The 18799-nt window shown below is 34.7% G+C and overlaps 1 protein-coding gene across 2 annotated transcripts; it reads left to right on the top strand.

Moving 5' to 3' along the window:
- Positions 1-13626: 13626 nt before the first annotated feature.
- LOC133778295 (uncharacterized) lies at positions 13627-17675 on the top strand. 2 transcript variants are annotated; one of them, XM_062218177.1, is made up of 9 exons: positions 13627-13777; positions 14407-14506; positions 15189-15418; positions 15497-15748; positions 15841-15917; positions 16014-16386; positions 16787-16843; positions 17212-17276; positions 17362-17675. In XM_062218177.1, the coding sequence occupies exons 2-9, from the start codon at positions 14416-14418 to the stop codon at positions 17414-17416; spliced, it is 1200 nt and encodes a 399-aa protein (XP_062074161.1). In that variant the 5' UTR covers positions 13627-13777; positions 14407-14415; the 3' UTR covers positions 17417-17675. The 2 variants fall into 2 exon arrangements, with proteins under 2 accessions (XP_062074161.1, XP_062074162.1); XM_062218178.1 differs by having other exon boundaries at positions 13637-13777; positions 14407-14522.
- Positions 17676-18799: the final 1124 nt, after the last annotated feature.

Raw genomic sequence — 18799 nt, 5'->3', positions numbered from 1 at the left:
CTAGGTCATCAACATGGTTATTATTGTGCTTGGACTTGACCAGCATATCGTCCACATACACTTCCATGTTGTTTCCTATCTGTTCGACAAACATTCTATTTACCAGTCTCTAATCTGTTGCCCCAGCATTTTTTAGCCTAAAGGGCATCACGTTGTAACAATACAACCCTTTATCAGTCATGAAGCTCGTATGTTCCTGGTCAGGTGCATGCATGGCTATCTGGTTATATCTAGAATATGTATCCAAGAATAACATAATGTCATGACCCGAGGTTGCATCCACGAGTTGATTGATTCGAGGTAGAGGGAAACAGTCTTTTGGACATGCTTTGTTGAGGTCTGAATAGTCGATGCAAGTTCACCACTTTCCATTGGGTTTCAGGACTAGCACTGGGTTGGCAATCCATTCTGGGTAGAAAGCATCTCGGATAAACTGATTTTCTCTTAATATATTGTCCTCCTCTTTCAAGGCTTTCTTCCTCTCGTCATCGAGGGTCATTATGAGGAAATTGGACGTGCAAAGCGTCCTCTTCAGTAAAAGTGATAGGTTGGGATCCAACTCTCTATTGTTTCGGAGCTTGCGGTTCAAGCAGATAGGGAGACCCATCTTCCATTTTAAGCTCTTGGACATACCTCTTCTGAGCGTTTCTGCCTGACCCTGCAATGTGTGGTCCCCTCGCAATGGTTATTAAATCTTCTCCATCGATTTAGGGAGGTCAATTATCCTCCCTCACAGGTGGGACTGTAGCTTGTTGGGCAGGTTTAGTCGAAATGACCTTTTGACCAGGTGAAGCCTGGACTTGACTCTGATTTTGTATATACTGTCTGAGGTAGCCTCTCGAGATCAAACCCTCAATCTCATCTTTTAACTGTCTACATTCCCTAGTTGTATTCCCACGCCCTTGTGGAATCTGCAGAACTTGTTTGAATCCCTCTTGGTTCTCTGATGTCTCATTGCATCGGGTCGCCTAAAGGGGACCTGATTCTCATTCGTGACAAATATACTCTCCCGAGTATCTGTGAGCTCGGTATATACTATAAAAATGGTTAAGTGTTTATCTCCTTTCTTTTTCTTACCCCCATCAGCCTTGGGGTTGTTCCCTTCGTTCTTCTTTCTCTTAGAAGAATTATCTCATGTGGGTTATGTCGTGGAGGGCGTAGCTGAGGTAATGGTCGAGTTAATGTTTGTCGTTGTAGTTATTGAGGGTGGAGGAGCCAGTTTAAGAGCCAACCTTGGCTCCTCTACATTAACAAACCTTTAGGCCATAGTGGTGAACTCGACTATTGTCCTCAATGGCTTCCTTTGCATGTCATCCCAAAGAGGACTTCCTGTCAGTACTCTAGCTCGTACTGCCATAAGATGACCATTGCCATCAACACTGCAAGCTCGTGTTGCCTTCATATTGAACCTCGCCAGGTAGCTCTTCAGTGATTCACCTGGTTATTGTCTAACATTTGTTAAGGTGGAAGCCTCGAGCTTGATACTCTTCATGGCTTGGAACTGCTTCTTAAACTCCTTAGAAAACTGATCCCAAGACAAGATCGAGTGTCTTCAGAATTTGTCAAACTAGTTATTTGCTGGTCCAGTGAGTGTGGTGGGAAAGAGCATACATCTTAGCTAATATCCAACATTGTTGGCTCGCATCACAATATTGAATGTGCTCAGATGGTTGCCTAGGTCGGTAGTCCCATCATAGGGCACCACGTGGGGTATCTTGAAACCATTGGGGAATGGTGTCCTCGAGATATGGGGAGCAAAAGGCTCGAGCTCCTCATATAAATCGTAGGCCTTTTCTTTATTTTTCCTTTCTTGAAGGAGCCTGAACGCTTCCTCAAGTTGGTTGATTCTCTCCTGAACCAAATCCACTAGAGGGGGAGCTTACGCTACTAGGAGCTGGTGTTGTTCATAGGAACTCTAGCTCTTTGTTGCAGTATAGGGTTGTATTGATTTCCATATACTGGTTGTAGAGGCTCCCTTTGGGAATTTAAGTGTGCCCTCAAGTCCAGGTTTGGCTGATTAAATTGCCCCCGGTTCTGGTTCAGGTGGTCTCGAAGATCAGGATAACTATTCAGATAGTTCTCATAATACCTAGATTCAGTGTTATAAACATTCACCGACCTGCTGTAATCTTGACTTCCACCACGGAAGCTGACAATTCTTTCAAGCTGTTGTGAGATTTGATTGCAATTGCATGTGACCTCGATACATAACTCCAAGGTGGTTGGGGTTGTCTAGCCTGTCTATGCTCCTAACATGCCCCCAGTGGGACCTCACGTTCTCCCATGTGCTCGGATCAAGGACGATGACTCTTGTCCTTGCTTTCGCTTCTAGCACTTTGAGAAGGCCTCTGAGGTGCTCTCTCCCCAACTCGATTTCCGCTGGGAGCTTGCTGAAGTTCACCCCGAGCTGGGGAGGGATTTCTGATTGGTGATGGAGGATGCCTGATTGGAGATGGTGGTGGTATTTCATTATCTGGCCTCGCAGGTTCAGGGTTATTATTATTCCCAGCATGTCCTGGGTTACTACTTCGAGCTGCTAGGGGAACTCAATTATTGTCAGGGTCTGCGAGAATGTCCCTAGCTGGGTTTTTCCTGGCAGGGTTTCGTGATGACACCATGGACAGGTTTTCTCCAGTATTTTTCCTAGGCATTGGTTTAGCATGTTGGGCCCTTTGCTCGGCCATCCTGGTTGCCGTACTTCCCTAAGGTCACCCCGTGGTCCTCTGCGGGGGTGCATGGGTCTCGGCGGCTTGTCTTGTTATCTCTTCATTTAGCCGCGTTGCCTCGGCTAACTGTTCATGCAACCTTTGACTTATGAGATCAACTTTGGCATATATCTCTTTAGAGTATAATAATCCTACTCAATAGATCTAGAACTTTGACCAGACCGTCCTCTGGGAGACGATGAGGCGCTCCCCTCATCAAAACTCTTATCCACGACTGGTTGTTTTCCAGGTCTTCGAGAATGCTCCTCAGTTCGTGGAGTATTTTCCTCAGGGATTTGGGGAAGTGGTCGCGCACTGGTTTCAGGAATATTCAGGGCAGCCATTGTCGCTAATAGGAGAGTTTTTCACTAAACAATGAGAAGAAATGTTTAATGCTCTCAACGAAAGCCCCAAACTGTTGACATCATTTTTCATCAACTTAACTATGTAGAGCAATTAAACAATTAAACAGAAAGAAAATAAAAGAAAGAGATTTTTACATGGTTCAGTAATTAAAATCTGCCTACGTCCACGAGTCACTTTTATTAACTTATCTACGTTAAAGGTGTGTGTGAGTACAAATGACCAGACCCGGGTTATTTATAGACCTGGTTATAAGAATATCTTCCCACAAGTTTAGGGAAGTTACAACATATATTCAAATCTAAATTCAAATGAATATTTGAATAATAATAATACAACTTAAATGCATTATTAAAATAAAGATCTCATAAAATATAGGGATTCAATACACGGTTTAACCTAATCCCAAAGAAATAGGAATTTCCTAACAGCTTTTTCGTGGGTATGTTTAACGCGTCTTCGAGCTTGAACACCGCTTCAATGCGCTTTCGAGATAGCATAATTTCAAGCTCACTGTTCTAGTTGTCGCCACCTCACTGCTCGACTAGTTTTTCGAACTCATCCTTTTGGAGGAGACTTCTGCCTTCGAGCCTGCAACTCATGCTCGTGTGTTGATGACGTGGCACTAGAACTTCATGTTTATTTGTGCAAGTATAATGCCAATCTTGCTAACTTCCGAGCTTACATTTCGAGGCTATTTATTTATTCTCAAAATTTGGGTGTAACATTATGAAATTTCAATATTATTAATGTAATCTTGAATTAAGTATATATGCATATTAATGTATCTACAAAAATATTTAACACTAGAAAATAATATAAAAAAATTCATAATCACTATATAAAGTGAGAGCTTTATTAAATAAAGACTATGAGAATGGTCTATCTTCTATTTCAAACAAATTATCTTCTTCTCTCTCTTCCCGATGGTTCCTCTTCTCTCTCGATGGACGATTCTTCTTCTTCTCTTTAATGTCATGATGCTTTTCTCAGACAAAGGTGGGGATCCAGGCAGCGGATAAGGTCGAGATCTTGGCTGTAGACTAGAAGATTCAGTCGCGGTTCTCATCAAACAGACTAAAGAATCAAGAGGGTGCTTCATGAACAAATCTGGGGATGGGTACGATGTCAGAGAAGAAAACTAGATCTGAGCTATGGGTCTGCGGCAAACTTGTTGACGAGTGTTGGTGCTGGTGCGCCGCCGTGGCCGTTCGTCGATCTCATACCCATTGATGCCATTTTTTTTTTCAGATCTGAAGTTTAGATCTCGTACAGTCAACACACATTATAGAACCACAAGCGGGAATACAATGCCAAAAGAAAACTACCATGAAATTAATTAGAGGTGGGGAAGGTAAAGGTGAAAATGAGATCTAGGAAATGAAGGGAATTAGAGAAACTCAAGAAACATAGGTTGATATGCCACTGCTTGCTATATTGGAGAAAGTTTAATACATTTGAGTCATGATTTTTTTTTTATTAAGTGTTTTTGGGATGTGTCTGAACGATTTTGTGTAAATTTCTACTTTGGAATTTTGTGTAGTGTATAAATCTGGGTTTGAATTTTGTGTAGTGGATATTCTACTGCTTTGGAATTTCTTAAGGATCTTATAAGAAAATAATAACCTTGGTTATTACAATCTTCCCTCCTTAAAGAAATTTCATCCTCAAAATTTTACTCACCAAATATACCTCGAGATACCGCTCCCTTCTATCTTCTTCCAATTCCCATGTTGCCTATCTTTCATTACTATTGCTCCACAATATTTTAAATATAGGGATACTTTTGGACCTTAACTCCTTAGTTCCCCGCTCTAGAACGCGCACTGGTCGCTCTTCATAACTGAAATCTTGTTTTAACTCTAGGGCCTTGTAATCGAGCACATGGGATGGATCTAATTCATACCTTCTCAACATAGATATATGGAAAAGATTATGCGTTTCAGCTAATGATGGTGGTAAAGCCAACTGATATGCTACTTGCCCTACTTTGTCCAATATCTCAAAAGGACCTATAAACCTTGGGTTTAACTTTCCTTTCTTTCCAAAACACATAATTCCCTTCATCATAGATACTTTGAGAAAGACTTGATCGCCTACTGAAAACTCAACATTTCGCCTCTTAGTGTTGGCATAGCTCTTCTGGTGAGTTTGAGTGGCAATCATTCGTTGTCTTATCTTTTCTACCACCTCTATTACTTCTCTTACAACCTCGAGTCCTAAGTATCGTCTTTCACCAACTTGTCCCAATGAAGTGGTGATCAACACTTCCATTCATATAACATTTCATAAGGTGCCATACCTATCGTCTCTTGATAACTGTTGTTGTAAAAGAACTATACTAATGGAAGATACTTGCTCCATGTTCCTGAGAAATCAAAAGTAAACGCCCTCAACATATCTTCTAATATTCTAAAATTTCGTGCAAACCTATCCATAAATGTATCATAATTATCTTCAATAGGTATGCTATGATCAAACAATACCTCATTACATGCTATCTACAAGCTTGGCTCTGCTAATGGTAATTTAAGTGCATAAGGACTAAAAAAAATTTCATGCGATTTATTCTTAAAAATACTCTTTCGAACTGTGATACATCTTTAGGGTCTTTGATTCTCCTTATCGCCTTAAACTTCCTAATAACTTTAGGGTTCATAGTGCTAAGTTCTGGAAATGATTCATAAAGAAAACCATTATTTCACATAACAAACATATTCCGTAAATCATACTTACTTGGTAGCGAGTTGGTCCTTTGTAGCTGTCGTGTGTATTTCATGGGAATATTCAGGACCAATATAGTTGTGGTTCTAATACCACTTGTAACGCCCTAATTTCTCATAAATTATCGAGAGCACATCGTTGAATCATAAACATAAACATTGTTATTTTATTGAATGAAAATTTGAAATAAGTAAATGGATCCATGGTTTTACAAAAATAAAATAATTGTCTTTAACATACTAAAATGAGCAACATTAAATAAAACTTTAAAAGAAACATGCTTTAATAAAAATAGGCCCGCTTGATCTTCCATGACTATATGGTCCCCACGAATACATCATGAAGCTCCTAGGTCCGACTCGCCACTGACATTTCAATCTTTAATTCCCTGAATCAACAACATCATAAGGGGTGAACTTCTAAGCCCAGTAAAGAAAATACAAACAAAACAAGAGTCGATTATATAATCATATAATCAAACATATCATAATTTTTACAAGATTCATAACAAGAACTTATTTATACTAATCATACAACATCATAAAACTTTATGTCATAACATAGCCTAAGTCATAATCATAAATAATAATCTAAATCATAGTTCATAGTCATAAGTCATAATCATAGGTCATAGGTCATAAGTCATAATAACAAGACATATATAATAAAAAAGATAAGTGCTTATACATGGGTGACAATTAAGCCCCGGACATAAGTCCGTCATACAAGTTGGCAACCGAGCCTACCGGATATCAACTTAGGTCTGTCATACAAATTTGACAATTGAGCTTACCGAACATAAGTCTGTCATACATCATTGGATACCTTAGGTCGAACCACACTTACCCCTTTATTGTACCTGAAATGTTAGGTCATACAAAACATAAACTAGGTCATAAACTAAACTACCTAATTTTCCTTACCTTGAGTGTGGAGAGAAAACAAAGAGAAGAGATTACTTGCCATATAAAACATCCAATCAACCTTAAATACAACATAAGATATTTATATTAGAGCCTTATAATAAACTATACTTTCAAGAATTTTCTAAACCTCATAAAGTCATACCTTCAACCGAGAACCAAAATGATGAAATCCTGAGTCTTCTCTCTAAAGTCTATCTCCAACAATAACACCAAGAGTTGGATACTTGGGTAGATTTTGGCTATATATTAGCTTGATGGGGTTCAATATTTTGGCTATAATACGGTTTAGAAAGGCAATAATGTTTAAGGCAAAATAAAGAAAATAGAAGAAAAAGATCCCGAACACTATAAAGACTAGTGTTTCGACTATGTCTATGTACAGTGTTTATGGAAAAATAAAGAGAGCTTTTGGGACTATGGATTTCGAAATTATGAGAGGTTTTTGAGAGCTTTTGAGTGTGAGAAAAATGGTGAAGGGTAAGTCTCTATTTATAGACTTCAAACCCCAACTCCCTTCCTTGATTTTCTCCACACTATTCAACATAAAATTTTAAAAATCAAACCTTCCCTCCACTATATGGTTTTGGCCAGCCTAGTCTTACTCCCTTCTTGTTGCTACATCATCTCCAGGTATGCCACATAGTCTCCATTTGGTTCAAACTTTAGTCAAAGTCCAAACTACTATCCTATATCTCATAACTTTGGACCCTGTAGGAGTTCGATTTAGGCCATTTTTATACCGTTGGAAATCTAATTCAATTATCTAAAACCTTGTAGAAATACTATTTTTCCAAAATTATAATATAACTGGGTCAAAACTTGGTCCTAAGTTACAGCACCCTAAAGTTATGAAAACTTGATTTACTTATCTAACTCTTAGTTCAACCATTACACTACTATCTCTACTTAGTTATTTGACTAATTAAATTAAATCTTTTAAGTTCTCATTTATCTAATTCTTCTTGACACATAGTCATTTAATTCAAATAGATTTAATTTTGCCTATCTTTAAAATTTAAAAAGAGTCAAATAATTCCTATTTTGGTGCCAAACCTAAGACTAAGCTATTTTTGTTTTCATTTTTATTCTAATACTTGGACATAGTTTAATGCCACATGTTCACTTCTTAATCCATCAAATAACATGTGCATTTAATACTTAATAAAACTATACACAAATTTAATCATATGCTGAAATAATTATAATTACCCAAACTATAATTATTTCTAAATCATAAAATCATAACTTAAATAATTTAAACTTAAAGCAATCTTTATTCCATAACTCAAGTCATAATTAAATCTTAACCTAAGATCATATTTAAGGAGCTTATAAGAAAATAATAACCTTGGTTATTACACTTGTATCATCCGAGAAAGGCTAATGTCGTGGCATACGCGCTTAGCAGACGAAGTTAAGAAAGAATATCAACACTTAAGGGGATAGACCAACACTTACAAGATGATATTAAGATGTCCGAAATTGAGTTAATAACTCGACAACTAGTTGACCTCATGATCAAGTCAACACTAATGGAGGAAATAAAAGAGGAACAACAAGAGGATGAGTTTCTTCTTAAGAAGAGGGCAGCACTACAAAGCTGAATGTTGATTTTTCTTTGACAAAAGAAGGCATGATATGATATAGGAACCGAGTATGTGTGCTAGAAAAAGGTAAATAAAGAGATAGTATTATGAAGGAAGCACACACTACTCCATATTCACTTCACCCGAAATCGACTAAGATGTACAACGATGTCAAGACAATGTACTTGTGGCCAGGGATGAAGAAAGACATAGCAGAATTTGTAGCAAAATGCCTTACATGTCAACAATTTAAGGCAGAACATCAGAGACCCACTGGAACATTGCAACTGTTAGAGATTTCCGAATGAAAATGGGAAGATATAGCAATGGACTTCGTGACGGGGTTACTAAGAACCACCAAGCAGCATGACTTGTGTGGATGATTATAGACAGACTTACGAAATCCGCTCACTTCTTACCAGTAAGAATGGTTTACAATGCTTAGCAATACGCAGAGATTTACGTGGTAGAGATAGTGAAACTACATGGAGTTTCAAAGATGATAGTCTCTGATAGAGGATCAATTTTTACCTCAAAGTTCTGGGAAAGTCTACAACGTGCAATGGGCACTAAGTTAAAGTTAAGTACGACATTTCACCCTCAAACCGATGGTCAGTTAGAACGTACCATACAAATATTAGAAGATATGCTGAGGGCGTGTGCTTTAGAATTCTTAGGATCATGGAGCAAGTATCTTCCATTAATAGAATTCTCTTACAACAACAGTTATCAAGTAACGATAGGCATGGCGCCTTATAAGATGCTATATGGACGGAAGTATCGATCACCACTTTATTGGGACGAGGTTTGTGAAAGACGATACTTAGAACCCGAGGTTGTAAGAGAAGCAACAGGGGTGGTAGAAAAGATAAGACAAAAAATGATTGTCGCTCAAAGTCTCCAGAAGAACTATGCAGACGCTAAGAGGCGAAATGTTGAGTTTTCAGTAGGCAATCAAATCTTTCTCAAAGTATCTCTGATGAAGGGGGTTATGCGTTTTGGAGAGAAATGAAAGTTAAGCCCGAGGTTTATAGGTCCTTTTGAGATATTGGACAAAGTAGGGCAAGTAGCATATCGGTTGGCTTTACCGCCATCATTTGCTTAAACGCATAATGTTTTCCATATATCTATGTTGAGAATGTATGATCAGATCCATCCCATGTGCTCGATTACAAGGCTCTGGAGTTGAAACAAGATTTCAGTTATGAAGAACGGTCAGTACGCGTTCTAGAGCGGGGCACTAAGGAGTTAAGGTCCAAAAGTTTCCCTATAGTTAAAATCGTGTGGAGCAATACCACTGAAAGAGTGGCAACATGGGAATTGGAGGAAGATATGAGGGAACGGTATCCCGAGGTATTTGGTAAGTAAAATTTCGAGGACAAAATTTCTTTAAGGAGGGAAGATTGTAATAACCTAGGTTATTATTTTTCTCCTTAATTATGACTATATGTTAGTTTTTATAGTTTATAGTTTAGTTTAAGTGGTGGAAATTAAAAAGATTGCTTTAATATTAAATTATTTATTTTAAGGATATGATTTTATGATTTAGAAAATAATTATAATAGTTATAATTATTTTTAGTTAGTATTTTTAAGATTTTAACACATGATTTAAATTAGTGTATAGTTTAAAGCTTTTAATTAAATTTGAATATAGTTTTAATGCACATATTTTTGGTGGTCTAATGATTTTACATGTGGCATTAAATTAAGTCCAAATTATTTAAAATATAGTGTATGGCCGAAATTCCCTATAGTTTTAGTAGGTGGAATTTTTGTGAATTTATTTATTAAGTATAAGAGTTATTTTTAAGAACTAAATTGAAGACCAACTAGTCATAGACGTGTGGCACAATTTTAGGCTAGGTTTTGACTCATTTTTGTAACTTAAGGAGTTAGGTGTCACTCCAAGCTTGCAAAAAGGAAACTAAGAGATTAAATTAGTAATAGGTTAATTTTTTTTTAAAACATTTGAACTTAAGAAATCATAGGTGTAGGCTTGAGCATAAGTTTTGGATAAATAGTGGAGACTTTAACTACTTTGGTTACATGTGTGTGTGTGTGTGTGTGTCATCAAGGGAGTGTTTGTAGCACAAGACTAGGAGGAGGAAGTGGGATAGCTGAACCTATGGAGTGGGAGGGAGATTTGAATTTTGAAAGTTAGTTGAATGAAGGTGAAGAAATTTAAGGAAATAGGTTGAGTTGTGAGCCTATAAATAGAGTCATTGCCTTTTCACTTTTTCACACAATCAAAGTTTTCAAGTGCTCTCCATTTTTGAAATCCTATATTCCCCAAAAGCTCTCTTCTTTTTGCTCACAAACACCTTATAGCCGAACCACTATATCCTTAATAGTGCTCGGGAAATTTTTTTTCTTCTATTTTCTCTATAAAGCCTCAAAACACTATAGCCATTATAAACCCTACATAGCAGAAACACTAAACCCTTTTAAGACACTTTATAACTGAAAGTACCCCAAGTGTTAAGGCTTGTAATATCATTGTGGGAGATAGGCACTATTGTGAAGGCTCAGGATTTCAATCTTTTGATTTTAAGGTGAAGGTATGATTTTAATAAAGGCTTAGAGATTTTGGAAGTTTAGCTTTATTATAAGTTTGTAATCTTAAATATTTTATGTCATATATAAGGTTTGGGTGATTCTCTATAGCAAAAGCAATCTCTCTTTTTCTTTTCATTTCCACACTCAAGGTAAGGAAAATTAGGAAGTTTAGTTTATGACCTAGTTTTGTGATATGTATGACCCTAACATTTCAGGTACATTAAGAAGATAAGTGTGGCTGGACCTAAGGTGTTCGAAAATGTATGACAGACCTAAGTTGATGTCCAGTAGGCTCGGTTGCCGAAATTGTATAACAAACTTATGTTCGGGGCTTAATTGCCACCCCTGTATAAGCACTTATCTTTTTCTTATATCTGTCTTGTTATTATGACCTATGATTATGACCTATTATGACCTATGAGTATGATCTCTCTTATTACTTATAATATATAATATGATTATTAGTAAATTAGCATTATTATGAACACTTGTATGAACTTATGGTATGTTTGTTATGACTATATGATTATATGTTTGCTTGTTTGTATTTTCCTTAATGGGCTTAGAAGCTCTCACCTTTTGATGTTGTTGTGCAGACAATTAAGAATAGAAAGGCCGATGGCGAGTGGGACCTAAGAGCTTAGTAATGTATTCGTGGGACCATATAGTCTAGGAATGATCAATGGGCCTATGACTTTATTTTGCAAAGCATTTCCTTTTAAGTTTTTCTTTTATTTATAATGTTGCTCATTTTATTTTGTTAAAGACTACTATTTTATTTTTGTAAAGACATGAGATCTATTTACTTAATCTGATTTTCTTAAATAAAAGAACAATATTTATATCTATGATTCAACGATGTGTTATTGATAATATTATGAGAAATTTGGGCATTACAGTAATATAGTTATCAATCTTATGATGAAGACGCAAATGAAGAAATTGAAAAGCTCAAACAACAAGTTACCATTCAGAGATTTTATACCATACACTTTAAGGATATAATATTCATAATTAATCTAAAATGAATCAAATTTTTTTTTTTGAAAATGGATGATTCCCAAACTGCAAAATGTCATGATTTATATTATGCAACTAAATTATTGAAAATGTTAACAACTACCAAATTATAAATTCCTCACCTTAAAAAATATTATGAAATAAACCTAAAACAATAATTAAAAAAAATGATAATTTCAATTATTATAAAAAGTGCAATTATATTGCCTAGTATATAATTAAAATAGGATCCCTAATCATCGTAATTAACAATTAAGTAATGTCCATCATTACTTATTGTCTAAAAATATCTTATACTTTAATTTAGATAAATAATCTCCTTCCAGTGAGGCTAGTTTAGAGTTAAATTATTATTTACTCTGTAATAACAATCAAACATAATGAAGATAAAGAATTATCTTCCTAATCTTAGTTTTCCATATTATTCCCAACTTAATCACAGAAGTTAATCTTGTTTCGTAATCAAATTAATAAGGGTTTATACTTTTTTAGACTGTATTTTGTCTCGTTATCTGTTAGGACTTTGTGTTTTGACAAATTATTTTTTGGACCCCGTGTTTTGTAAAATTGTTCATAGAGACCTCTAAACCTGATTTTGGTCAATGTTTTATGAACTAGAATAACAAATAATTCACCAAACCAACAATTCAGAACCATGGTACAATTATTCTGCCTAATGACCATCTTCAATGCAATATGTAAATTTTGTGCCAAATTTAGCACAAAAAAAGAGTCAATGTTATATTTGGCTCAATATTTACAATTATTCTCCAATGCAAAATATTAGTCAACAATCCATATTATTTATTGATAATATATAAAATTTAACCATTTTTTTCATTTTTTATTGTAAAAAAATAGTTATTAATTGTTAATTAATAAACTAGTGGCAATATGATAAATAAAAATGTGATATTAATTGTTGTGTCAAATTTGGCTCATGTTATATCTTGTGCCAAATTTATAATAACTTTTAACATGTGTCAAATTTGACACACATTTTAGAGTATCTCCAATAGAGTATCAAATTGGTGATGCATTACTAAAATATAACTCACTTTACAAAAATCTTGCCCAATGGTCTGCTAAAAGTTGTGCCAAATTTGGTACACAATATAGCATGATACATATTATAAATGCTATACTTTTTATTTACTTTTATATCATTTATATTATTTTAGTATTATTTTTATCTATTTACATTAAATGCTATACTTTTTACCTTATTATTTTATTATTATCTTATACTATCAGCAATAAAATATAAAAAAATGATTACTTCTTTTATATATTTTCAATAAACATCATATTAGCATCAATGAATTATTAAATTTTACAAGAAATTTTACAATTGTGTATTAGAGCATAATGCTAAAAATTGTGCTAAATATATAATATATTGAATTTTTATGCAAAATATAACACACTATTTACATTTTCAATTGGAGATTAGTCTTAGAACATCATTGGAGTTATAATTTTACTAAAATGTGCTAAATATAATAATGCACTATATTTGGTACTCTATATTGTCATAATTAATTTGTTATTCATTAAAATTGAATCTAAAAATCTATTTAAAATATTTTATAAAATATATAGTATAAACAGAAAACTATACAACATACAATTAAAAAAATTGTATAAACCCAATTAATATTGACCGTACGATTGCCAGTTTCCTTCACCGGCAGGTAACGATAGATTCCGAAACTGAAACACGCCTTTTGTATTTGTAATGTAAAAAAAAAAAAAATAGTACAGTCGGAAATTAGGGCTCGGAAATCACTTCAGCTTTATCGAGTTTCAAACTGACTCACTCACTCACTCACTCACTCACTCACACTCAGAGCAAGTAACTCGACTCTTTCACTTTCACTTTATCTGTGCAAAAGGTAAAGCTTTTTGGTTCTCACGCTCTTTAGCTTTCTTCCTATTATGATTAATTTGGATCTTTTTCTCTGTTTCGCGTTTAAAAGACTTCAAATATCATATCCTGTTGTGTAGAGACTATTTGTATCATCCCTTTTTTATTTTTGGGTTTATTTGCATCAGAAACTTAGTTAATCCTTCTTTCTTTGGTGTTTTCTTGAATTTTTAACGAAGTTGTTGCTGCTGTTATGCCATATTCAATAATTAAGTGGTTTTTTTGTTTGTTTTTGCTTTCTTGAAATTGAGTGATTTTGTATCCCATTCGCATAGTTTCTTGCTTATTCTTGGGCTTTCTTTGTCTTACACTACCTTGGAGATATAAGTATTCTGTAATTTGAAATTTTAATGGGGGGTTTATCTTTCTTGTAAATGAAACTTGTGTTACCAATACCATGTTTCTGTGTATCTGTTATTCTTTAGTAAGAAACTTGTGTGGAGTGTTAAGTGAAATGGGTTGTAGAAATAACCCATTTTTGTTTTGAACAAATTGTTTTTAGTTTTTCTTTCTTTTATCTGTTTAGTCTTATTGAGCCTTTTTATTGCCTATTAGTGTATATTAATAACTGTATTAGCAATTTGGTTCGTTGATTAGGTAGGAGATATGTCTTCTGATACGGGGAAGGAAAATGCATCTGTAGTTGACTCATCAGCCACTGAATGGAAACAGGACATGGGGAATTCAGATGACCCTGGTAATAAATGATGAAGGTGCCTTTTATTTTTACTTTCCACTTTCTTGTTCTTAAGTTGGTAATGGGATGGATTATGATGTGGATTCATTTGGTGGAGCAATATTAGCTTTTTTAGTTACTTAAAAATTCCGGAATGGATTTCTCAGTAGATATGTTGCGGCTTTTTTATATATATATATATATATATATATATTTTCTCCTTTATTTTTCAAGATACTAGGACTAATTAACTAGAACTCCTGTGGCCAATGATAGTGATATTCGTAGATGGTGGCTGTTGCATCACTTTGTAGCAACTGTGCCAAATTACTTTAAGAATATTTTCACCAGAAAATACAATTATTTCAATAAACTTTTGTAGAAGATAAATTGTTTATATACTGGAATTGAAGAATATGCTCATATTGTGTTTGGGTTCAATAAGATTTTATTTCAGAACTCATGCTTCTGGTCTGTGACTAATTCTTTGAGGCCAACTTTTTAACCACTACTTGGCTTAGCATTTGAAGTTAGATGCATCTTCACTCTTCTGTTTACTTAGTCTTTGAAATGATGATATTTTTGCCTTGCCTCTGTGCTTCGTAATTTTAAAAAGTAGCTACATTAGTTTTGCTTATTGTTTGTCGTATACTTGCAAAAATTTGTATGCATGAGATGTGAACTATATGTTTTATTTTTGTAGAGAGTTCAAGTTATAAAGGTAATGAGAACGGTGATCCCTCTAGGGAAAAAGATTTGGGTGATACTCATTATTGCATTGAAAATTCAACTGCCAACAAAAGGAGTAGATTATGTGATACTAGATATTTTATCATAAAGAGTTTGAATCATCAGAATATCCAATTATCAATTGAGAAAGGAATTTGGGCGACTCAAGTGATGAATGAACCAATATTGGAAGAAGCCTTTCATGTAAGATTCCTCATGCTATTATATCATGCTTAACTTTTGCAATCTATATTTATGAAGAAGTATTTACATACCTTGCAGAACTCTGGTAAAGTAATATTAATATTCAGTGTCAACATGAGTGGTTTCTTCCAAGGGTATGCTCAAATGATGTCATCTGTTGGATGGCGGCGAGATAATGTTTGGAGCCAGGGAAGTGGCAAATGTAACCCTTGGGGACGCAGTTTTAAGGTAAAATGGCTGCAGTTAAATGATCTACCATTTCAAAAAACTCTTCATCTCAAGAATCCGTTGAATGACTATAAACCTGTCAAAATTAGCAGAGACTGCCAGGTATGATTGCCATCAAATGCTGTTGCATCTTTCTTATTTCGTAATTTTTGGGAGTACTGTTAACAACAACCTCCCCCCCTATTCTTTCCCAGGAGTTATCTACAGATATTGGAGAAGCACTGTGTGAGCTTCTTGATGTGAAGAGTAATGTTGATGGTCTACCAATTAGGTAACGTGTTTACACAGCTGAATGCAGATATGCTTGTTTGTTAGTTTTAATACTAGTACATTATGTTTCATGTCTTGAATTTTGATATACTTGCAGGGATGCTTTTGCTTCAAGAAGACCCTGTATAGAACCTCCATCTTCATTTGGAGAAGAAGACTATAACGTGCCCCTGATGCATCCTTCCTGGTCTCAGTCACCAATGCTTTATTCTTCATTACTGTACCAACATCAGAATGAAGCTATTAAATATCAGTTAGCCAATTGCGGAACTACTGGTACTAATTTTCCTGAAAATGTTGCTGTAAATTCTGCAGCTTCAAAAATAACAAGGATGAAACACTCTGGCAACAATGGGTATCATCCTAATGTACAAGTGGACAGGGATATGTCTTCTCGAGTTGATATGTGGGGTTTGACTGCAGAAAGTCCTATAGCTAGTGGTTTGACGGAGGACGACCTTCTTGAAATGGTATAATGCTTAATTATAGCTTCTTTCATTTGTGTCTTCCATTGCTCTTTGATTACTATCAGAACCTTGTCAAAGTGACATTTTCAAGAACGTTTCATTTCATTGTGAACTTGGAGATGTAAACATGGTATTACCCTTTGGTATCATTAGAAAATCGTATTGGTGTTTTTTGTATCATAATCTTGTACTGCATTCTGATTCGGGAGGAGGAACTTTTCCTGATTCTTTTGGCATTCTATTGAACTTGATCTGGGCTGTTCACAAACCTGAGCCTGCTATCCATATTCAGCTCTGCCGGCTTAATTTCATTTATCTTTAGCTTTTGTTTCCCAAATAATTTGAAGTAGTTCAGGGTTTTATTTTCAATGAGAACTAGCTCTTTTCTTGTCTTTTGTTGCAGTCTTATGAGGAGTACCTGGAGGCTCATAGCGGAAGTAGCAAACAATTATGCAGTCCTGTAAGTACCATCTAACTAATTTTCATGTCGTTGCCTTGGATATTTTTTCAAGTTCAGACACCCCTCTTTTCTTTATATTCTATATATGTCTAGATGGTGTTATACATTGCTTGTACCGGATATTATAATTGATCTGGTAGAATATAAATCAAGTGTTGGATACCAGTAGCTAAATCACTTGTGACGTTACTGTTTTAAAATAGACTCAAATTATCTTTCTTTGATGACATTAATAATTTGTCTGATATCAAGTATATTCATTTCCCATATCTCTGAATTATTCACATCTTATGTTAACTGAATTAGGCCTTGCCAATGTATCAAATGTACATTTGAATTTCGAACTGAGTTTTTGCTGAATTTTGCAGGCTTCTGGACCGTCACGAGTGACATTAGATTCAATAAGAAGTAAAAAACAAGAGGATGAGGATTTGTAAGTTGTTCGAACTTTTTTTCTATTGAAGAGAAGGAAGTTTTGATTGTCTCCATTTGTTTATCTTGGTGGGTATTTTTAACAGAATTTCGAGTACGGGTTCGGAGCGGGGCAGCTCAAGGAAGAGGAATCACCAATGAGTAAAAACTCTGTAATGTAGTTTAGTTATTTTTATTTTCTGGATGAAATTGTTATTAATTCTACTACTCCCTACAGTTGGGGCTTGTATTGTTGCCAAATCTTGTAGTTGTACAAATATGTACCTAAATATTCCATCTCATAAGAATTTTTTACTGGGTCCAGTATCCGTGTTGTACAGAAATTGAATTGGCTACTTTGACCCTATTATTATTATAATAGAATTGGCAGCACATAACGAGTAGCCTTCTTTATATATTATTACTGCCTTCAATTCATGATTTTTTTTAAATAAATAAATTTTAGAATTTTATATTATTATTATAATTAATAATATGTAATTATTAATAAATTATTTTTTCACAATTTTTTTAATTTTGAATTATTTGTTTTAATATTCTAATATATTATGATGTCAATATTAATTAATAATAAAATCTTAATTGGTATTGTTTTTTAAACTAAAGATTTGATAGTTGGGTCTTTTTTTAGGATTAAATTGCCAAAAGTAATTTACTCATTTGTTAATTTGTGTTTTATTCAAAGTATACTCAAATTTGGGCTCAAATGATAGGATACATAGAGTTTGCGGAATTGGTTTTGATATCATTAAGGTGTTCCTGTTATAAGTTAGACAAACTAATGAATTAATAAACCCAGCAATTTCTCACACGAATCTGCACGACTTACACTCCAAACTGTGTGACTTACGATCATAAATGATAGATTGCTAGATCAATTAACTCGAAAGTTAACCTAAAAACTTATAACAGTAGTTGCCTTCAAATATGACTCATATTGTATACTATCTCTACTTCAGAAATCTCTGAAGAAATGATTTAGAACATTTTTTATAATAAACACTCTGATATTTTATTACTTCGTCATTCTCTGTCTTACACAAAGAGAGATGATGGCCTTATATAGTACTCAAGCATACAAACTTAACACACACTAGTCAAAACCAACCATAATTGGGACCGGATAAGGGATAAGATTCCCTGACCAAAGCATAAAGTAAAGTAGACAAGATAAGGGATAAGATTCTCTATCCAAAGCAAAAGGCTAAACGACAAAAGCATACAAGATAAGGGATAAGATTCCCTGACCAAAGAAAAAGGCTAAAAGACATAATTTTTATTTAAAAATTGTTTCATGGACGACCTCATAGTCAGAATCATATGTTGGGTCCTCATGAAATGGGTTCCTTCCTGTCGGTTCTTCTTCATCCTGATCACTGTCAGTTTGAGGGAAGACGTCGTAGTATGTATATCCTATATCCCAGTTCATTAGGCTGGCAACATTTGGGCCTGATGGGTAGATAAAAGTGGGCCTGTCATTCTAGACCTTTTTTCCATTCAGCCGATAAGACATTTTCCATTTTT

This window comes from Humulus lupulus, chromosome 5 (genome assembly GCF_963169125.1).
Source record: "Humulus lupulus chromosome 5, drHumLupu1.1, whole genome shotgun sequence".
NCBI classification, from domain to species: Eukaryota; Viridiplantae; Streptophyta; class Magnoliopsida; order Rosales; family Cannabaceae; genus Humulus; species Humulus lupulus.
The sequence above is the reverse complement of the archived record's forward strand: the minus strand, read 5'-3'. Positions and strand labels throughout refer to the sequence as shown.

Coding starts and splice junctions, on each gene's coding strand:
- LOC133778295 (XM_062218177.1), top strand. CDS start 14,416: ATGTCTTCTGATACGGGGAAGGAAAATGCATCTGTAGTTGACTCATCA. Junction 14,507..15,188: donor GGGGAATTCAGATGACCCTG/GTAATAAATGAT, acceptor TTATTTTTGTAG/AGAGTTCAAGTTATAAAGGT. Junction 15,749..15,840: donor AAATTAGCAGAGACTGCCAG/GTATGATTGCCA, acceptor ATTCTTTCCCAG/GAGTTATCTACAGATATTGG.